The sequence below is a fragment of the Coloeus monedula genome (genome assembly GCF_965178545.1).
Source record: "Coloeus monedula genome assembly, chromosome: 5".
Lineage (NCBI taxonomy): Eukaryota > Metazoa > Chordata > Aves > Passeriformes > Corvidae > Coloeus > Coloeus monedula.
In genome coordinates, this window is record NC_138785.1 from 29,171,575 (window position 1) to 29,193,255 (window position 21,681).

The window sequence follows — 21,681 nt, forward strand, 5'->3', positions numbered from 1 at the left end:
TTCAGACACGAGGCTCTACACAGACACCTGGCTATCACAAGGTAAGGGATAAAAATAAAAAGGATCTTGAAAGGCAGAGATCCAAGAGACATATATTTAGTGCCATTTACCACCTGGCACATTTGTGCCAGGAGATGTTATGGAAAAATCTAAATTGTTGAAAGTGGCTAGTCACACAAAAGGATGACTCTGGGATAAAAGCATCAGACCAGAGGAAACAATATTCTGCTTTCCGGCTCTGCCAGAGACTCCTAGCATGACCATGGGCAAGTCACTTCATCTTTCTGTACTGTTAGTTGTGCAATGAAGATAACGATAATTCCTTTATCTGTATAGACTTGAGGGGCAGGAACTAACTATTCAGATGCTGCCAGCACAATCTTTGCTTTGGCCCGCAGGCACTGCTGTAAGGCAAATAAAGAAAAGAAGGAATACCTGCAAGCATTACTCCTGACAGCTGGATTCTTCTATTTAAATCACAAGCAACTTGGTGATATCACACTGAGCTCAGACATAGAAAAAAACCCCTTATGTGAGTGAAAAAAAGGAAAATTACAGGGAAATTTGTGGCAAAGGCTTGTTTTCATAATTTAATAACTCTCTCCAACTTCTGTTTCCAAGTAGAAGCACTAGTTCTGTGCTTAACGACAAGCACTGTGCAAAATTGCTTTGCTGAGGCAAAACTGCAGAGATCATGACTGAGCAACACAAGCTCAGGATGAACATCAACCTTTTGAATGGATAAATGCAGCCGCATATGAAAGCATGGCTTTTGAGTCTCCCACCCTGCAAGAGGCATCACTTTTCTGCAAGAAGCAAATGCAGACTCTTCTGACAAAATATGGCAGGCTTTTTCAGTCCAGTTAGCTTCTGAAGGTGTTGAAAAGGATTTAGAGACCAACTCAAGAATATGCCAGAACATTTCTAACATGAAAACCCAATTTACGGGCTGTACAGAGACTCTCTAGTCCAATTTTTCCCCTTACTGCTGACAGGATATGTCCTACGCCCTTGTCTATTTAACTGCATCACCACAGGCTCTGGAGGTCAGGGCAATGCTATGGTACCAGGAGAACAGCCTGAACATCAGAGGGTGGGATTGCCATCCAGAAGCTAAACGGGCCCAGCAGAGATTTCAGCTGTTTCAAATGGTGGCCGCACGAGCGATGCATAAATGGACATGTCTTTAGCTCTTCCTCTTCATCAGAACTGTGGTCAAACTGGTTGCTTTCTGCAACATGATGCTCATCCCAATCTACACTGGTTGGTGGCTGGTCCTCTGACGACAATATTTTTCACTGCTTTGTGGGTATGACTGATCAAAAATCAGGCAAGATATATGCATGCGGGAGAGCAGAGTGGGAATTTTCTGCCTTTTTGGCTTTCATTTCTGATAGTGCCACTCTCTGAAGCATGAGGGGAAAAAGAATGTGCCATAAATTCACATTTTAGGTCCATCCACCTCCTGGCTGTGAAACAAAAGCTTCACTATTCCTAGATATTGCCAGGAAGAGGCTTACAGGAATCAGGCAACTTACTGCTTCAGAGGAAGCATTTGTGCAGCTCCACTCTCTAATGTATTCTGAGGCTTTGGCGACATTGTCTCATTTGGCTTTACCATGATATTATAGAAAGATGGAGGAAAGACAACTTTCACTGCATCCAGATTCCTCTCTTGGTTCACAATCACTGTAACAGGATTACAGGTTTGGTTTTGGCAAGCTCTCCTTATACTGATCACCTGCTTCCTCTCGGCTTTGTGTCTGTTAGAAGAGAAGAGGGCATTTCAACATCAGTCACGGCTGGTTCCTCCTTCTGAGGAGCTTCTTGACTCTCTTCTCCAACTTGGACCAGGGAATGACTTGGATAGACCTAAGGAAGGGCCCCAGTCCTTCCAGCTCTCTCTTCATCTTTATTCAGTGTGTGGACTAGACCACCAAAACTTCACAGAGGAATTAAAATACATATATGCATGTCTTCATATGCAGTATATAAAATACTTCCTGTTTGGTATCACCCTGCACATTTGTGACTCTCCTCTGACCAACCTTTATGCTGCAAGTGCTCATTGCATCTAGTGGCTGGCTGGAATTGTGCCTTGAAGATGTGTGAAAGTAGTCCAAACAGTAGATGACAGGGTGGGGTGGCTACTAGAGCTCACTGCACAAATACCAGCTGCTCACAGGCATTTGCCTGTATCCTTCACAGGTCTGTGATGATGTTAGCTCTTGGAAAAAAGCCACTTACAGCACCACTGAGAAGTACCCACCCAGTGCAAATGGGAGTCCATGTAGGTTTTCCTTCAGAAGATGCCTTGAGTTATCCACAGGGGTATCATCTCAAGGTCACATGTGTACAACAGTTTGCATGGGTCCAGGGCTCAGGCTGCTTAGACTGAAGAGACAGAAATCAAACCATATGGGTTCTCCACTATTCTGTTCCCCAGGTTGTTGCCTATTAGCATGACTCTCTCTCCCTAAATGCTCCCTGAGTAAATGTGAGATGATAACAATAAGTGGCATTAAAAATGTGAATGATGAATGCTATGCATCAAGCAGGATGATTAAATAACTGTGTGTAGATTCTGGGGCATATTAGCTTCTCTGCCTTCTGACATGATAATTGATCACTCCTAATCTATAGCAGAAACAAAACAGAGATTACCTCCTCTCAAACAATTCAGCTTCTATTCTCCTTTGTTCGTTCCCCCTGCCCCTCCCTCACACAAGGGGGAAGCCCATTAACAAGCTCTAACTGTTTTTAATTCAGTGGTATTGAAAATGGGATCCTAGCAATGCACGTAATTGATCCCGTTTCACAGGACTGCCTTCCAAGGAGCAGCAAAGGTGAAGCATTCACATTATCAAGGTCACTGCAGTGAATGCAAGAATAACAAAGACTTGGATTTGCATCAGGATTCAATTACAGTGAAGTATACAAATGTTGTTGGACTGCCCCCCCCAAAATGAGAAGTACTCCAAGAGAACTATACACAGCTAAGCAGAATTAATAAAAAGAACAACATTTGAAATGGTTTAGTTAAAACCCTGTATAAATACAGTGGACTCAACCAGAATGTGTTTTATGTTCATTTAACTTGAATTTGTAAATTTATAGGCAGCAGGTAAAGCAAGATAATTTTAAATCAATATACCTAGATCCTAAGGCCAAAAGAGATCATTCAGCCCTCCCACAAAACACCACTGACTTTTCATCTTCCTTTAAATCAATAACAATTCACTCCTGAGGGCAGATTACCAAACTTCACCACATAGGGACTTGCTGCCCATCGTGCCACTTGGTTAAAAGAATAGAACATTTTAAGAGATAACTGAACTTCGTTCTAGAAATTAGTACTGAAGAAAAAAAAAATTAAGAAAAAATCAATACAACAGTTACTGAGAGCATGAAAAACAAAACAGAAAAAGACACTTTTAAATATAGATATACACATGCACACTTCCATGAGCCATCCAGAAAAAAGCCCAGGAAAAGTCTTAAGTAAGGATGTATGTTTCAAGTGTACTTTTTAAAGCTGAACGTCCCTTGAAGACCATCAGTAAATTTCCAAGCAATTTGACAACATTTATCAGTTCATAAAAATTACAAAACCAGCCCGATTTTAAAAGGCCTGTAGATACTGAACTATCACATCTGATCAGTGGGAACTGCCCACATGCATTTTTATGCTGTATAGCACTGCAGAGTACAGAATTCAGCTCTGTGGATTACCCTCCTGTGGGCCTGCTTCTATCAGTGAAAATGCATCTGAGGAAAGAAATAAATTTTTCCCAGTGTTATCATCCACTTGAACTACCACACAGCTAAGAAAACAGGAAAAAAAATTCCATCCAGTCATTCAACTGCCAAGCAACTGCTTGCAGAGACATATTATTTCATGTGGTATTCAGTCACTTCATTTACTGTACTCCAACCAAAATTACTCAAGCCATTAATGCCTGTCTAACTTCTTGTGCATCACTCTGATAAGAACTTCATATTACTTCCTTCTGCTGCTACATGGAAGGAATGCTGAGCACATAGGCACATCTTACCTTGTATCTCAAGAAAGACACTGCTATCATCCTTGCATGGTTTCCAGTGGCTGCTTAGTCTTGTAGCTGCTGCATAAATATGGAACACAGGTTCTCTCTGGATCACCAGGATGCTGCTCATTTTAAAGCTGCTTGAGCTAGCTGTGTTCTCTTTTGTTTATTCTAAGACTATAGCCTTTAAAGTCTGGATGTGACATTTAAAAGGTCCAGTAAATGCCATATCCTCTCTCAACCATGAATCTTGTCTAACAGAGCAGTATATTATGATCTCAGTAATTTAATTCTTGAGATCATCTCTTTACTAAGACCCAGGATGGCGACTATGATAAAGCTCTGGGAACTCAAAAAATATCTCAGTCAGTGACCCAATAATAAAACTGGTGTTCTCTGCTTCATCGTTTCCTCAGTAAGGCATTCAAATCATAAGCTACAACTATGTACTGAATGAGCTGGGCAAAAGGATTTTCAGAATGTGGGGAAGACAATGCATTGATAAAATAACAAAAATCAAAATTATTCTAATTCCATACACAAGATAATCTTGCTTCCTCAACACCCTGGGGAAAAAAATTATGTTTAGAGATGAAATTTCTAGAGACCAAACAGAAACACAAAGAGCAGCTCTGAAGACATCCAAAGAAAAAAGTGTGATGATCAAACCTACCTGAGACATCAGGCCCTACCCTGCATTTGTCTGCATGAGAAGCTACTCACTGACTCCATCAAAAGTAGCTTCCACACAAGTAAGACAAGAATTCAATCCACTATGGGAAGGCAAAATATAATATATCCCTCCAGGTGCTGATTTAGCCAAAGCCATGAATGAAACAGAAGACCAACTTGGACTTACGGTCAGCTGACCTACAGTTGTAACACAGAGAAAATCTACCCTTCCATTCTGGAAGAGATCCTACTTATGGTCTTGTACTTCAGTCCTTCATCAGGAGGGACTCGGACGTACACCAAGATACAATCCCTAACCCCTTATTCCTGTGTAGAGCTCTAAAAAGCAGTCAAGAATCATGGGGAATAAAGGAAGGACACAAATAAATAAACTACCTTAATGTCTCCACTTTGACTCCAGCGAAGTGCAGTGCCACTAGACCCTGGTGGCTTTTGGTCTCTTCTTGGCCCTGCTCATGAACTGTTGGGTGACCCTGGGAAAAATCACTTCACTCTCTTTTGCAGCCTATAAATGTGCAGGAGGGACACTCCTGCTGCTCACAAAGCACCACGAGGTTCGCAGTTAACATCTTCTACTGCAGCACGTACAACCTCATCTTTGGTGGCAGCCTTAGGCCTGAGGCTGAAACAATCCGTCCCCTGAGATCTTATTTGTCCATCTCTTCCCAAACACATTTAATTAAAAAGCTCTAAGTGATGAGTTGCTAGCTATGATCTTTTACTGAAAATCATCTTCCCTTGGCGAGTTGTTCCTATCTTATTCCTAGACACGACTTCCAAACTTGCCTATTTCTGCAACATGCTGCTTCTACCTATACTTTCTTTGATGGTCTGACAAGGGAACATGTTTAATTCCCAACAATAATTTTTTTCATTCAAGGTGGCAGAGCCCCATGCCTTTGACTGTGTGTCTGGAGTTATTTCACTGGCCTTTTCTCAGAGGCTCCCCAGAGTCAAGGTGTCTTTCCTCCAATGCCGGCATGCAGAAATACTCTGCACAACAGAGCATAAATGGAACACTACTCCCTCCTGGACCTGACCACTTTATTATTTTTTTTAATGTGTGTAAATAAAACAGGCAGAGGCAAATATTGCAGCCAGCAACAGGTAAACCTCTGGAAATGCACAAATATCAGGAACTCACAACATTATTGCAGCAGGGCTATGGAAACCATCTGGTGCCTCTCCAAGTGCTCTCCTATCACCTGACGTAACAAATGCTTGGATGATGGGAGCATCTCTGACAGGCTCTTAAGTCTCCTAAGCTAGATTAATCTACGTGCAGCATACAGCAAAGCTACAGATACTTCCTAATGGTCTGAAGTGCCAACTTCCATGATAAATATATGCATCCTATGTGCAATTATGCCTGTTTCTTAACAGCATTGAGATGGCTGCAAGATATTCATTACCAAATAAGAATTTGGCAATTATACTCCATCATACCTTTCTCCTGACATAGCTACTTTTAAATAAATAAGGATTTGTTCTCAACATCACCAAAGAGTTTTCTCCTTTGCTTTGTTCTAGCTTACCAAGTGTGATCATGGAATTAAAGGAGAGAAAAAAATCTCCAGTTGCTGAAGTACTGCCATTGCTTCCCTGAAGCCATTTCACTGCTGTTTAAGATACCAGGGGGAGGAACGATGGTACCTGAAACAAAAGCAACCTCACTAGCTAATTCCTCCTGTTCTCCAGCCAATGTTTGTCATGAACTGTTTGCAGACTTACCTTTACTTTAATTACCAACACCATGAGATCCAAAGTATTGCCTGTTGGTTTAATGCTGATACTGTTAGACAAAAACTCTTACCTGCATCTTCTGTGGAGATACTGGCAAACAGCTTACACCACAAGTAAAGAGTGCAAAGAAGCTTCTTTCTGAGACATGTGAGAGGGATGTAATGAAAGAGTTGTGCCAAAGCCACTCAGACATGGAGGCACTGTCCTCGCAGTGAAGTCAATGGCAAAGTCCTTGGTTGACTACAGTGCAAAGGGAAATAAGCCAGTGCTGATACATCTCTGCTTTCAGTGTTACCTCCTGACATAAAAATGAGCGGACATCATGGTCATCTGCATAAGAAGCTGGTTAGGTGAGGTTATAGCACGGATAATGCAAACGAGTCCAAACCATTCCATGATTCTAAATGTGAGAATCCGCAACAATGTGAAAGGATGCACTGTGACAGTAAAGTTTTTCCACTATTCATGCAGCATGGAGACAAATACTGTGATCTGTCTCTGTTGCCTTTTCTGAAGTGCTGCTTTATGACACAGTTAATAAATTAGCAAAAAAAAAACCCCCAACAAAACAGCCCTGCATCGCAGCAATTGCAAATGATCTTTGCCTTCCATCTTGGAAGAGGAGTAACAGAAGCCTGTGTCTGACCCCTTAATGATAATTTTGCTTGTGATGAGGGGGGTGGTGGAAGGGAACTTGGAGTAAGCACCTTAAAATGTAAGTGTGCAAATGATACCATGATCTACAACCACCTTGTTTACCGTAATCCTTACCCACAGATATATCACTGTGCTCTTAACACATGCTGTACATCTTTCATTTTCTCACCTCTACTTTCCCTTCTAATTGGAACTCAGTCTGTGAAACGTAATTAAACCTCTCATAAATACTGCCAGCAAGTGCACCCTTTTTCATCCAAGTAACTACTCACATCTTGGAGGACACCTCATCAACCTCTGAGAGAATATACACTAATGTATCTTCTCACACACCCCACTCAGGATGGGCAAGTCAATCTTCCCACCTTCCACATAATTAAAGTCATCCACATTAGGTACTTTTCCTTCACCACTCCCTCCCCTTCTCTGACACATGTATTACCCTGTCATCAGCTGCTTTCCTTTCATCTGATTTATTCTGTTTCTAATCACTGAGCAAATTCCAGTACTTTCGCCAAGACCTGGAGCAGTCCTACGCATCAGCTCAGCACCAGGTTTCTTATATTAAAAGACAGCACTTTCAACTCTCCTTTAAGAGGGATTATTTCCTGCAATCTACAGAGTTTATTCATGCCTGGGAGTGAAAAAAAAATACCCTTTTCCATTCACAGTAAATGACTGTGACAATTACAATGAAATTCAATGGTACTTCAAAGACTGCTATGGGCCCTAAAGGTTGTGCAAAGCAGCCTGGGGACTGAATAAAGCCCAGTTAACCCAACAGGTGGCTTCATTTGCTCTGTGAAAAATAGCTGCTGCTTCTCTTATAGAGGAAAACACTCCTAGACTCAGCCAAACGGCAACTGTAAAATCGTCTGACTTGTGGCACCTCTAAAGTTTTCAAGCACCCTCACAGCAAAGGGAGAAGGTGGCTGCTGTGCCTGCCAAAGTGCTCCTCCTGCTAGGGCAAAGAGCACAGAACTTCCATGGTCCAATGGTTTACGAGCCATGGGCATGCCTCGTCCACAGTCATTACTTCTATGAGGCAGAGGAGCTGGAGGCACGGAGACAGGAGATCTGATAGTCCCATATTTCAGATATTTGGATATTCTCCCATCCAACCCCTGGCGCAGCCCCTTGGGCACCTGCTTGGGGCTCAGCCATGGGGACCAGGGAGCAGAGGGCTGAGTGACCCCCAAGTCTGACATAGCCCCGTGCAGTGGTGCCCCTGGCTGGGAGGCAGCCACCTCACCAGTCCCTGGCAGATGGTCTCAAGATCCAGGTTATAAAGAGAGGCAGGGAAACCAAGAGGAGCCCCTGAAATCCTTGCTAAAGCGCTCAAGCAGATAAACAAAGTGTCAATGTCTTTAGCAGTTTATTACAGCTATCACTTGATTTTGTTAAGTGCTTTTTTTGGACCCTCATCAGTGAACAGTTGCCAAGCCACTCTAAATACTATTGCTGCCAGAGGCCAAATAAAACTCAACTGTATTTACTGAACAGGTAGCAATTGCTCTCTTGCTAGATATGAAATCAAAACGATCAGGATTTTAGTTACATTTAATCGCCTGGGCACTGGAATTGGTAGCAGCATGGAATGGACACTGTCACATTATTAATGGCTCCCTTTTGAGCAGACAAAGCACAGTTCACCAACCAGATGTATTAAAGGCAACACCTTGCACTGAGCTGGACTTGGATCAAATATTGTCTTTCCTGACAGAAGGTGCAAAAGAGGAAAGGAGGAAATTTTCACTCTTGCAAGCAATTAAGATTGGGAGCAAATGGGCCCCATGCCACACTTTCCCCCAAGCTATTCAGCACACTTCAGCTCACTAAATGCTTTGGATAAATACACCGTTGACTGACATTTCTATCTGTAATGCTGCAGTGAAACTGAAACCACAATAATACTGAAACTGATTCAGAAAAACCAACCCCAAACCCAACGGCCCATCTCCAGTGGACTCTGTCCAGCCTCTCTTTTTTGCTCTGAAGTTAGTTTGGCAAACAGGTTAGGAAACATTTCCAATGCATCTTAAGGCTCCAGCCCCATGGGAAGAGTTCAGTAGGGGCAGAGGAGCAGCAAGAAGAGTCCCAGCCCTGGTGTGTGTCCTCTGGCCCATCACACCACACCTCCATGCCTCAGTTTCCCCATCAATGAACCAGATGGTTGGAAAAACCTCCCTGACGAAGGCAATACATAAAGTTTTAGGCATCGAAATAGCAATTTATTGACATTAGGTACCCCTTCCAATGCTGCTGTATCCATCAGGTCTGCATGCAGGAAAGCTGAGCCAACTTGCATTTATTTGCATAATGACCATGTATTTAGCTTTCCGATTTTGTCCTAAATTAAGAACTGGACACTGTATACAAACTGAATTTAAACTAGCAGTTCTCATTCATTGACCAATATCAGAAGATACAGGCAGAGTGCGAGGCCACAACAGATGCACGGTTGCTATTAGAGCACGAACAATGTTATCAACTGACTACTTTACAGGGGATTTGTTTTGCTTTATAGAGATGTTCTGCAGGGGGTGCAAATAGCACTCAAAGCCCTCAGGCTATTTGACTCTGGCAGAAGTCCCCCTTGAAGCCGCAGACAACATGTAGCAGAGGGTTTGGTGAAACACCCTGCTGCGGAAAGCACCCAGCATTTTGTCCTTCATGCACACCCAGCTTTGCTAGTTGCAGTCTGCAGTTTTGGAAAAGGTGAAGATGGGTCTGTGCCCTCATGTGCATCCTTGCCCAGTCATCCTCCAGTTCCTTTCCCTCTCCTTGCAGGGGCCGAGTTGCACCTGGGACAGAGTGATGTACAATAAATTAAATAACCCAGTCATTTCTGCAGCGACAGTCTTCCAGTTTACTGAACTGGGCGAGAGCACCTCTCTGTGGAAACTGTCCTTGCACGCCCAGGTGTTTAAAGACTCAGACCATAAGTCTCCAGCAAGGTCAGCAAACAATTTCATGCTCTTGGTGCCACCCCCCAGGAGAACAAGGCAGAACCACGGAGCTTCATGGCTTAATGATCCAAGGCAGGAACCCATTGTGGGGAAGGCAGAGCTCTGGAGATGACAGGATAATGGTGCGGTGCAGATCAGTCCCCTGTAATAAGCCACACTAATGCTGAACTGTGTGGAAGGCAACTCAGAAAATAGAATAATTAATAATCTACTTGGCTGAACAGCACTTTCTCTCCTTGGATTGACTGCAGAAAGTTGGAAAGGATCTATGAAGAAATGGCACACACGGTCCCATAAACCCTTGCAAACTGAAGGAGGGAGGGGCAAGCCCAGTTTTCTGCTTTTACCTGATTCAGCTTTGCTTCCTTTCATCTCGTGTAGGGGCAGAGAGCAAAGATGCACAAGTTTTGCACAGCAGGATGCAGAAGCATGGTGGGCAACCGTGCTGTGTATTCCTGGGAAGGCAGTAAGCAGTGCTAGTGCCCTCCACTGGCATTTTCCACCTAATTCTCCAAATTTGCTTTTCAGGCATTGTTGTCTCTCTCTGCAGAGCCCAGGGGCCACATGCAAAAGGCCCCTTGTACCACCTGGCACACCCACCACCCCTAGCTAAAACCCACAGGGCAGACTTTGTCAAATGCACAAGAGAATTTGCGAATTTTTCCATCTATTTCCACAGAGCAGTGCCCTCTCCAAGGCTTGCCAAAGCACGCAGAGGATTGGTCCAGTGTGGTCGGCCCCTCCGCACAAAGAGCAGTGAGTCGCCCCAGTTTGCTGCATTGCAGCAGAAAAACCCTCACCCAGCACCACCATAGCCAGTGGGTGCTCTGCATCGATTCGCACAGGGCCTTTTGATCAGAGCCTGTATTCCTAGAAATTATCAAGCCTGAAGAAACAGGAAAATAAATAAATAGTAACGCTTTCCTTCTGGTGATTTCTATTGTACTGATCTAGCCACAAATCCCGTTAGTTACTTGCTTTGATCAGGACTGTTCCTCCAGGACCAGGAGATGCAGAAAGCATTCCATCACACTGGCAAAAGAGCACATCTGAAGTGTGTTTTAATTAAAACCTTCCAGCTCTTGAGCTTTTTGCAGTATTTGCATGTAGCTGAACTTTGGCCCAGCTGCTGTAGAAGAAATACAGCTTACTGCTGGGTTGTCTGTCACCTTGACACTACTCTTCGCTTTTCAGATAGTGTTCTCCCCTCTCTGCTGTGTGTCCCCATGTCCCCCCATCAGTGGGGAAAGAAGGGGCAGTATGCTGGGGAAAAAGTACTAGCCAGCCCTACTGCTCCTATTACATTAGCCCTCTGCAAGAAATACAAGTGCCAGAAGTAGCATTTTGGAAATCTTTCAAGGAATGAGCAAGGGGTTTGCTGTTGAAATACATTATAATAGCAACCACAACAGAAAATGTGGAAAAACTTTACAAGCCTCACTGAAACAACACCTCTCCAATGAGAAGCAATCCAGGGGAGAAAAGCACTTCAGCCTGGTACTGTAAAATACTGGGAACCTGTAATTCAGTTTAAATACAGAAAAATCCTTCCTGGGATACAGAAGCCAGCTTGCTGTGTGGTTGCAGACACCAGGCACAACAGCAACCAAGGGGAAAAAAATCTGGCCATATTTACAAATAAATATTACAAACTGCTTATTAGAGGAAGGGTCATGCTCAAGGCAAAAGAAAGCAGACAGAAGGGAAAAGGGACCAGAGAACTTCTGGGCAGCCTTGCAGCACAGAAAGCCACCCTCTTGAAATGTGGGCCCAGTTAGGTAGCAATTTGGCACAAGGATGCAAAGAGTGAAAGGTACCTGAACTGTCTGAGCTTTACCAAGCTGTCACAGACACCCACATAAAACAAGGGTGGGTAACCTCTGTGTTCTGTCCAGCACGTGTCCTGCACGTTCATACACACACAAACACACACGCTGCCATGCAGGTACTTACACCTTCAGACTCCTACAAATTCATTTTATCAGCATGAAGGGTGCATGGGAAAGGAGAAATGCCCTTTGAAGCTGCTATACCCTGAGCAGTGTTTCTGTAGCACAGCTCACTCAATGCACAACCACAGAAACGCAGATGTTCAGACTCCTCTGTTTCCTCCACTGTTACATTTAACTTTTGATGGAGATTACTATAAAGAGCTTACTTGGTTTGGTGAAGAAACTGCAGCCAGAGAACAAGTGGGTTGTTTATTAAATACCTACAAGCCCACTGCTATTTCTCTAACAGCACAGAAAGTATTTTTACATTCTTTTTTGGCAATTTTGGAGTCCTGGTGTCTGAAGACCATTTTCAGAAGTACCATCTACGCAGACTGTTAAAAATATAAAACTACTTTTAATGCTAAAATCAGAGAAATAACATATCAGACAATGGAATTATCAGCTTGCAGACTGAGACTAAAGAGCTGAATGGGACTTTATTAGCAGTGAAATTCAACAACAACATTAATGGGGAAAAAAATCTATAAATTGATGTCATCTGGGCAGTGAAACCATTTCAGATGTTTTACTTTTGCTCTCTGCCAGGTACTGTGCTCAGCACAATACAAAGAGAACTCCTTGGCCCTGAAAACTGTGTTTTAAGGGGATGAGAATTAGATTAGTATAAAATTACTTAGCAATCCTTTAAAAATATGCCAGAAAAATGCTAAATAAAATTTTAAACCAGCTCTATCACTCTTGTAACACAAGTAATGCCCTGCAAAAGCACAAATTTCTTAAAGCTCTGACCTTGTGAAGCTCTTACTACACCTGATCACAGCACGGCCTGCTCTATGCTTTTCGGAAAATATCAGTATTTGCTGCTCACTCTTCTAAAAACCGAGACTCCGATTGCCCAATATCTGCTCCTTTATCCCAAGCCTGAGGCAATGCTGCTGGTGGGGATTCCAGTGGCTCTGGGATGTTACAGAGCAGTGTTAGTCCTTCTGGCTGCAGCATCTCAAGCTGAGTATTCAGGCAGCTCTTTCTCCCTCACACCCATCTTCATGGCACCACGTGGGTGCGGTCCATGGATTCATTTTCCCAGGTGTAGCTTGGCATTTGGTACCTCATGTCTCACGAGCAGCATGCTTTGAAGGAGACTAGTTGCTTCACCATAAAGATGTTTGTCTCACTGCAACTGGGAGATGGTAAAACCTGCACCCTACTGCACAACACACAATGAATGTCATCAGCTGAATCTCATAATGAGATCTTCAGCATCTTTCTTTCTCCCTTTTTCAGGAGGAGGGTGGATAGAGACAACTATTGCTTACTATTTGTATTTTCATCTATAAATAAGATGTTTTGATTTTGTGTCAAAATTGAAAGGTCTGTCTGTAGATGCAAGAAAATGTTTTTTATTTCATCTTTTAATATCCTTATATATCAGCCATGGGGTTGTCTCACATACTTCTAGAATAAAAATGACCTCTAACTAAAAGTCATATTGTAATTTGGGGACATTTTTTCATATTCCAAAAACTTGTCTCAATATTCAAGCATGCATTTCTAATATGTGAAGTATAACAAGACGACTTATAACAAACTATGAAAAAGTAGCAATTACTGATTGGGGAGTTATAAATAAAACTGTAAAATATTAATCTGATCCATAATTCATTTGGTAGCAGACACCCGGCCATCTGGGCTGGGTTGAACTCATGACTCTGGAATAGGATGCTGGATGAAGATTTTGCATTCAGTATAAATGCAGCCATCACCAAAAACCAACAGAAAAATTCAAACAATAAACCTTTTGTACAACACTGGCTTTCAGGTTTTATTTTGCCAGTGTGTTTGCTTTTTACAACCTGCGATTGCATGCTCTGATTGCATGTGACCATGCTTCAAAAATACACCAAAATACTTCTTGAAGCTGATTACCAGCATATGCATGGAATTTCACAAATGAAATGATTCTCTCTCTGGCTGAACCTTCACTGGCAGCTCAATACTAATTTTCACATCTCCCTGGACATGAAGGGTGTTCACAGCCTGCAGAAAGATCCTGCTGCAAGGGGCAGTGCAGGGTGCACTCAGCTTTAAATAGACACTATGGTCTTTGAGGCACTACAGTTTACCTCTGCATATTAAAATACCCCTGTATTAGCCCATCCTGGTATGGAAGGCATTCTTTGCTTTTAAGAGTACATTGTTCTAGGTTAAATGCTGCAATACCTGGGTTAACACACTGGAAGCCAGTGCTGCATCTCTAAATGGCAGTGCTTTCCACAGAGATGGGCAACTGCAAACCTTAAAACCTCTATTTATGCCACTAATAGCTCCTCTCTGGCCAGTGTGAATCTAAAGCACAGTTTAAACCACCAGACATACCAAATTCATAAAGGATTGCCGACAGCCGTTGGAATTTTCTCAGAGTTCATAAAATGATTAGACAAATTAATGCGAGAAAAATCCATTAAGGTCTATAAAGCACCAGGAGGTGTTCCCCGGAGGTTGAAGAGCGCTCCAAGGAGCACTGGTACGTGTCTGCCTCGTGCTCTTACCCCTTCTATGGCATCCACTAGTGACCACTGCTGGGAAGGTGATGCAGCCCAGTGGATCAAGTACCGTTACAATGGATGTTTAAACGCGAGCCCTGTGTAACATGCTGGTTGTGGAGAGGCACTTTTCCAGAAGTAAGCATCTGCTTAAGCTTTTTCAGACCCTAGGCCAGCGGTTCTGGCTGAAAAGTAGAGCTGCAAGACCGGTCTTAATTCTTGCGTGAGATGATGGAACATGCTGCCTCTACTGGAGCACCCTCTTGGAAATTTTCTGTTATTCCTGAAGAAAATAAGTAAAGTGCTCCCTTCCCTTTGCCAAACCAAACAAACTTGTGAAGACTTTAATGTGGGAAGAATCAGACCCTGAATGTTGTAGGACTTGAACCCATCTGTTCCCAAAGGCAATCTCTATAAATGTGGTTCCCATCCCTTGCCTCATTTTCTGATGTCTTCTTCCCAGGCTGTGCAGGGCTGCAGTCTCTTGGTTTCAAGAGCATGCAGATGCTGATGTAAGATTGCAGCAAGCTCTATGTTGCAGGTTTCTCTCTCTGAATTGCCCTTGGCTGCTTTTCAAAGACTACACACATCCTGACTAAGGAAAACACCTTCTCCCTTGCTCCCCTCCACTGCAGCATCCCAGCCTGTGCAATTAGATTAGGTTTTCAGCACACTTCCCTGCTCCAAGAGCCTTCTAGCTCCTCCAAGCATCTAGTGGTTTTTTGGTCAAGTAAGAACCTAGCCATGCCTCCCAGAGCTACAGGTTGCCAAGTTCTGTCCTCCAACACCTTTGCTTAAAAAGCACTGCTGCTTCACAGGATGCAACTTGTATCTCTGGTTTGGCCTCAGGCATGCAGACTCCTTGAGGCATTAGACACATTAACTCCTCCTCTGTTAGCAAGCACATCTCTACCTTTCTTCTCCTCCTTGCCCAGAAGGCTCAGAAATACCATACAGGTCACAGAAAGGGATTGAACACTGGCTTCTGACTTTCAAAACAGGAAATAGGCAGGGGGTTTATCTGAAAACACACACAGAGAAGGTCTTTAAGTGCAAAGGAGTGTGTGGCATTTGGGATGCCGGCAGGGGAACTGCCCCACTCTCATACCCCCCACCTCCAGGCCAGTTCCGTGCCTGAAGCCATACCCAGCATGGGACTTGCTGACATCAAAAGCAAAGAAAATTGCTCAGCTGTTTAGGCTGGCTTAAAGAGAATACTCCTGGCAGGTTTTAAGCCTAGAAAGGTTTTAAATGTTGCATCTTTCCAGTGTGCTCCTGCGATGATACAACGGGTGAGCAGGCAACCATGAATCAAAACTGCTCGCTCCCTATGGACCCATTATGAGACACATCTCTGACCAAGACGTCACAGTAGGTGCTTTCTGTATACAGGGCAGATAAGATGAAAGACCTCAAGGGAGATGCACATCTCTGTCCAGAGCAACAGCATCCCTTAATCATCCAGCTTGGTGAAATCGCTGAGAAAAAAAAAAGGTCATGCAGTTGTCACTTAAAAAGCAAACTTCAATATTAGCAGTACACACAGACTGCTCTCTGGAAACTGTTTAAATAGGTGGAAGTTTCAAAAATATGAAAACTTGAGCAAAACCATGAGCAAAGGAAAGATGGCTAACTCAATCCTATCATTGCCACTTATGAATTATTCACTGTGCTCCAGCCCATGTGCATGAGGCACACTTTTTAACACACAGTGAGACTGCATTACAGATGGCTCCCTGCCATCTGTGGTGGGAAGTCCCTTGGACACGTATTTTGCAGCAATGCCATAAGGAAAACCCATGCTTGGGTCAACTCCTGTGCCTACAAAGGGAAGAAGGTCATCTACCTGCCTGCTGAAGCTCTAGGGTAGTCACAATGGAGGCCAGCACAATTTCTATCTCTCATGGCTTGTGGCATTGCTCACCCTTTCTAGACACAGGTTTTTCAGCAGAAAAACACCAGCAAAATCCCACAGAAGCAACAGGGGTTTGAGGATTGCAAGAGGATTACAGGAAAACTAGTCCTGTATTTGGAGCACAACATCCTGCATGGATCAGTCTCATTCCAAATACAGTCAGGTCCCCAAGGACTGGGGCAACAGAAGCATGCTGGGGTCACCGGTGGAGATTAGCCATCGGCCTCTTCTTGTGCGCAAAACTTTACTGCTCCCTTGCTGTATTTCCAAATCTGATTTCAAAAGTTCAGAGGAAAATTACATCAGTCTGAAAATGCCACATGGATTGCCAGCACCAATTCTTTTATTTGTTATTTAAAACAGGGGAGAGAGGAAAGGGAACAAATTATTTTGGAGAAACCCACTTTTTTTTCAGGAAGTAATCCCTTTGAGGGTCCAACCCAGAAGTAGTTTCTGCTGCCAAAAGCTGCCATGCCCAGAAGAGGTGGTGCACCTAAAGACTCACTGACTGCACATTCTTTGCAGTTCTGAAATGAGCATGGTCTTCTTGGGATGGACAAAAGCCAAACCAACAAAACATACCCTGGCATTTCTCTGCAGTGCTGGGTTACTGAATACGTGCCAGTAGGACTCCAGCAGCCAGACCTATCCCATGGCATGCAATTTTTCAATTTCCTGCAGCCAACAGATCTTGTAGCAGGATTTCTCCTACTGCTGCAGTTGTCCTTGTGTCACTGGTTCAACTTCATTAACCAGCCTTTGTGAAAATATAATCACACCATCAGAAAACCTCTGCAAGGGAAAAAATGAGACACAAGAGCTGCACCTCTTGGAGGGAATTCCAGGGGGAAGGTGGGTGGCCTGAGACTCCCTGAAGCCACATGTGCCCAGCCTACTCTTACTTGAGAAAGGACTGCTGAAGGTGAGGCTTTTTAAGAGATATCCAGAACCACTGGGCATGGACCACCCCATTACTTGCCTCAAAGGATGCTTTTTGGAGGCACCTTAAAAAACCAGATACTTACTTTTCTATGCTTGGCAGTTTGTCTGATTTGCAAAGTCCCTCTTTCCATCTGCTTTATTTCTGGCGTGGGCAATTTGATGATCAGCTGGGGGAGTGCTGAAAGAGCGCACTACTGGGAAGTCCATTTGATGCTACAGCTCCAGCAGACAGGCTTGGCTCACCTCACAAACGCATGGTGGGACCAGCCAGAGAGACAACAAAATACAGTCACCACTGCTTTCTTTACACAGCAGTTTGATTGAACCTCTTGTTGAATCTGTACATGAGAGCGTACAGATACAATTTCAACACTACACAGGGTATCAGACACCCATGGCTTGATCCACTAGTATCTCCCCTGATTGTGGCTCCACTGAGGTAAACAGCGAGACTTAACCAGAAGCTACACTTACACACTTGTCCTTAGCACGAGACACATTTGTCACAGCTTTACCATTTCCTATGACAGACCTTCCAATACGAAGCTGAAGTGATAACTGTGCAAGGGGGTTATTCTTGGCCTGATGCACAGAAAGGCAGCTATGTGGATAAATCCTGCTGCAGGTATGGAGCAGGTATAGGACATAAGTCACAAACCAGGACCATTTCCTCACTGTCTACACTGATCAGCAAGGTATCATCTCCTCATGCACAGCTACATTTACTGAGATTTATGTGGATTTAACACCACACATCAGGGAAAATCCAGTGGCAGCAATGAAATACCAATGCAAACCCACTAACAGGAAAATATACTTCTTCCAACAGCAGAGTTACTGGCAGCAGCCTTCACAACAGGAAAACAGTAAACAGCATTAGGACCGTGACACCCACTGATCTGCACTGAACAGGTGCCTTCAACGGGTGTCATACTACAGTCCTCTAATATTCCTCCAGCAGATTCCATGCTGCATCTATCAGCAGCATTCCCAGCATGCCTTTATTTCCTCTCCTCAAGAAACATCTGAATGATCTGTCCAACACTTCAACAACCCAGTTTAATTATCAGGACAGGGATCTGCACTTTCTTGTTGCTGGCTGCCAAGCCTGTCCACATACACCTGGGTAGCAGGAATGAGATGCAGTCCTGCTCCAGCTAGTGTTCTTCTGCTCCACAGTGAGTATCTGCCAATCTACATCCAGCTGTCACGCTGAATTGCCCACTGGGTTTCCTGGCTAAACCTTGTCTGGAGAAGGCAGGGGGTGGCTCCAGTGGTCTGGCAGCACAGTCCTCACAGTCTCAAATGCCACCTGTTAACAATCTTGGAAGGGCTTCACGGTGGATAAATGACACTGGGGAGCCCTGAATTAAATGGCAGGAAGTAAGCTGGGTAGGCAAAGGGAGAGACCCTAAAACACAGAGCATGAGGGGACAAGAGAAGGACAGGTCAGTCTCCGGGGCTTTACAGAAGTTGTGTGATGTGCCTGGTGTGTTGATGCACGTGGAAGGAGATGTAATCATGTTCTTGCCTCCCATCACACCTCCAAGTGACAGGGGACAATGGCTACTCCATGCCTGTGTCCAAAGTGACAGCTCATTTCAACTGCTGGGCAAAGGAAGGGCGGACAAATGAGAGCCCTGGACAAAGGAATAAACCAGTCTACATGATCTCTGTCTGTACAGTGCAAAACCAAGAAAAACACAGTATGAGGGACATCTTAGCCCTACCTTGTTGGAGAAGCAGTGACAATGTACCTCACCAGCCTGAGCCCAGTCATTTTAGCATTACAGTGTAGAAGAGGGATTAAATTTCCTAAGGTCACTCAAAACAATTTTCTTAGGATAACTGTTTGTAAGTTAAGTTGTTTGTTAAGTTAAGATGTTTTAGCCATTATTAATCAAAATGGACTCTTAGAAATTTTCCTTTCCCAACAGGAAAGACAGCCCTTTATTTTTTCTGGTTTAGTGGATGGATACACCAACATGCAAAGAAGTGGAGATATCTCCAAGTAGCTTAGTGTAAAAGAAAAAAGTCACAAAGCCTAAAAATGTGTCCTACTGAAAGGAAACCTAGTGAAGACTGCAGTAATTATAGCCTGTGCAACATAAGCACTGCCCACCTCCCACCTCCCATATTTGAAGAGGCCAGAGTCCAGCCCTCCGCGCTGGAGACTTCCACCCTTTCCAAAGGGAGGTCTGCACTGGGTCTGACTGGCTCAGGCTCCCACCCCAGACATTCCCCCAGGCTGAAGATCCACTTACCTGCCTGGTTTGTGGTTACATTTACAGACACAAACTGCCGGGCTCCAGGGTTCTGGTCGGACACTCCATTCACTGCCTCAATTTCAAAGGTATAGTTTGTATGAGCAAGCAGATCCACCATCATGACAGAGGTGTTTTTCAGGCCGGTTTGCTGGGGGAGGTACCTGACATGACCGCCACACGCCTCACACAGACCCGAGTGTGAGTTGCACTTCTTGCATGCAATATAATAAGACACATCTTTCCTTCCACCAGTATCAGCAGGGGGAATCCATTCCAGAAAGACACTAGTCTCGTTAACATTTGAGATGGCACTCCGAGGAGCAGAGGGGGGTCCTGGTTTGTAAAGTGAGAAAAACACATGGTAAAAACAGTATTATCAGTCATCCTGCTCGCTACTACTCTCTAGGCTGAAAAGAGATGCCCTGTTGCTCACGTGTCAGAGAGCACATGGGGACCATTTGCAACAACACCTGAAGAACTGGGAAAACAGGGATTTGTTTTGAGCACTCTCACCTCACTCAAGAGATCTGTGTTGGGATGCAGTCACCTGTGCGGGAGGACAGGACACAAGGCTGGGTCAAACCCAACAGGAGGAGCACTGCACCCTGGCGCATTGTCTCTGGTGCTCTCCTTGCTCTTTGGCAAAGGGATTAGCAAGTCTTTGCCCTGTGCAAGTCACTGTTGGCTTCACCAGGGGCAAGATTCCCCCTCCTCACCCCACTGCCCCTATATCACTACCTCTAGGTCCTAAAAAACAGACGCACACTGGGGTTTTCACACTACTTAGGTACTCAACTCAGATGCCAAATCTTTCCTCTGTGTGCACCCGCCTCTTCCCATCAGCCATTTGGCAGCAGTGAAACCCTAAGCTTGGGTATCCAAATCACACTTAAGCGAGACGCTCGATGTAGCCCAAAGCAGATGGTGATCTGCATGGGCCACTGGAAACATGGCCGTATCCAGCCACTCCATGGCAGCCCTCCTGGTCCCTGCCAGGCTGTAGCACGGCTGGTTACCCACGGAGCACTTGCTTACTTTGCCAAGCCTCCCCGCTCAGGATGCCAGCATGGCACTGGCAAGGCTATCCAAGGAGGAACAGCTGCTGCAGAGGTACCAGAGCACCTGCAGAAAGTGAGCTGTTTCTCTTCATCCTGATGGGAGAGGCCACGGCTGGGCAAGCAAAGCCCTCCTGGAGGCACCTTCAAGACTGCTTCCTCGCAGAAGGGGCTGCAAGGGTTTTGTACTTAACAGGCTTGTGTTGCAGATGAAGGGCAAGCTGCAGATACGCCCTGAAGACAATGTGAAAGGACAAGCAGGAGTCTCATGCGAGATATCCACGTGTTAAGTACTCAGGAAATACTAATGAATGAGGAAGAGAGGGGAAATTTATAAAAGCAAGCCAGGATGGATTTTAGTCACAGCACCATCAGAAACTATACAACAAAGGCTGGGGTTTTTCTGAGGGAAGGCAATGCAACACATTCCTCTTCAGTTTGAATGAAGTTGTCAAAACCCATGAGCAGTTCCTTGAAAAGAGGGAGACAAGTAGCTTCACTAGCTAGACATCCATACGAATCTAACAGGCTGACTTAGGCTGTCATCTTCGCATTTTGTTGTGATAATTAAACTAAATTTGCTATTTAAAACAGGCAGCGTATTGCAAAAATAAAATCACCTTATAAATCAGAAGCATTCTCCTCCACTTCCTTTTTCTATTCCCCTCTCTGAGTCTGTAAAATTGGTAACACTGATAAACTGAAACACTGTCAGGATTTAGACTCAAGCTATTCTGATTCAATGAGAAACTCGCTGCCAGAGGAAATAAATAATCCTGATGTATTTTTTTATTTTTCAGAGGAAAAGCAGTTGAAGAAAAAAGCTGAGTTAGCTTAGGAAATGCCAGATCATCTTTGTTTTGTTCTGTGATCCCTTCAGATCCCTAGAAACAGGG

At 44.2% G+C, this 21,681-nt stretch overlaps 1 protein-coding gene across 4 annotated transcripts in view; it reads right to left on the reverse strand.

Annotated features, from left to right (window-relative positions):
* Positions 1-21,681, reverse strand: part of EPHA5 (EPH receptor A5) — a gene marked incomplete at its 5' end in the record, with an annotated part of 193,057 nt that overhangs the window by 60,321 nt on the left and 111,055 nt on the right. For all 4 annotated transcript variants that reach the window (XM_082281210.1, XM_082281209.1, XM_082281212.1 and 1 more), the window contains one exon: positions 19,728-20,063. In XM_082281210.1, the coding sequence (XP_082137336.1) occupies positions 19,728-20,063 (336 nt within the window). The remainder of the gene's footprint in view (positions 1-19,727; positions 20,064-21,681) is intronic.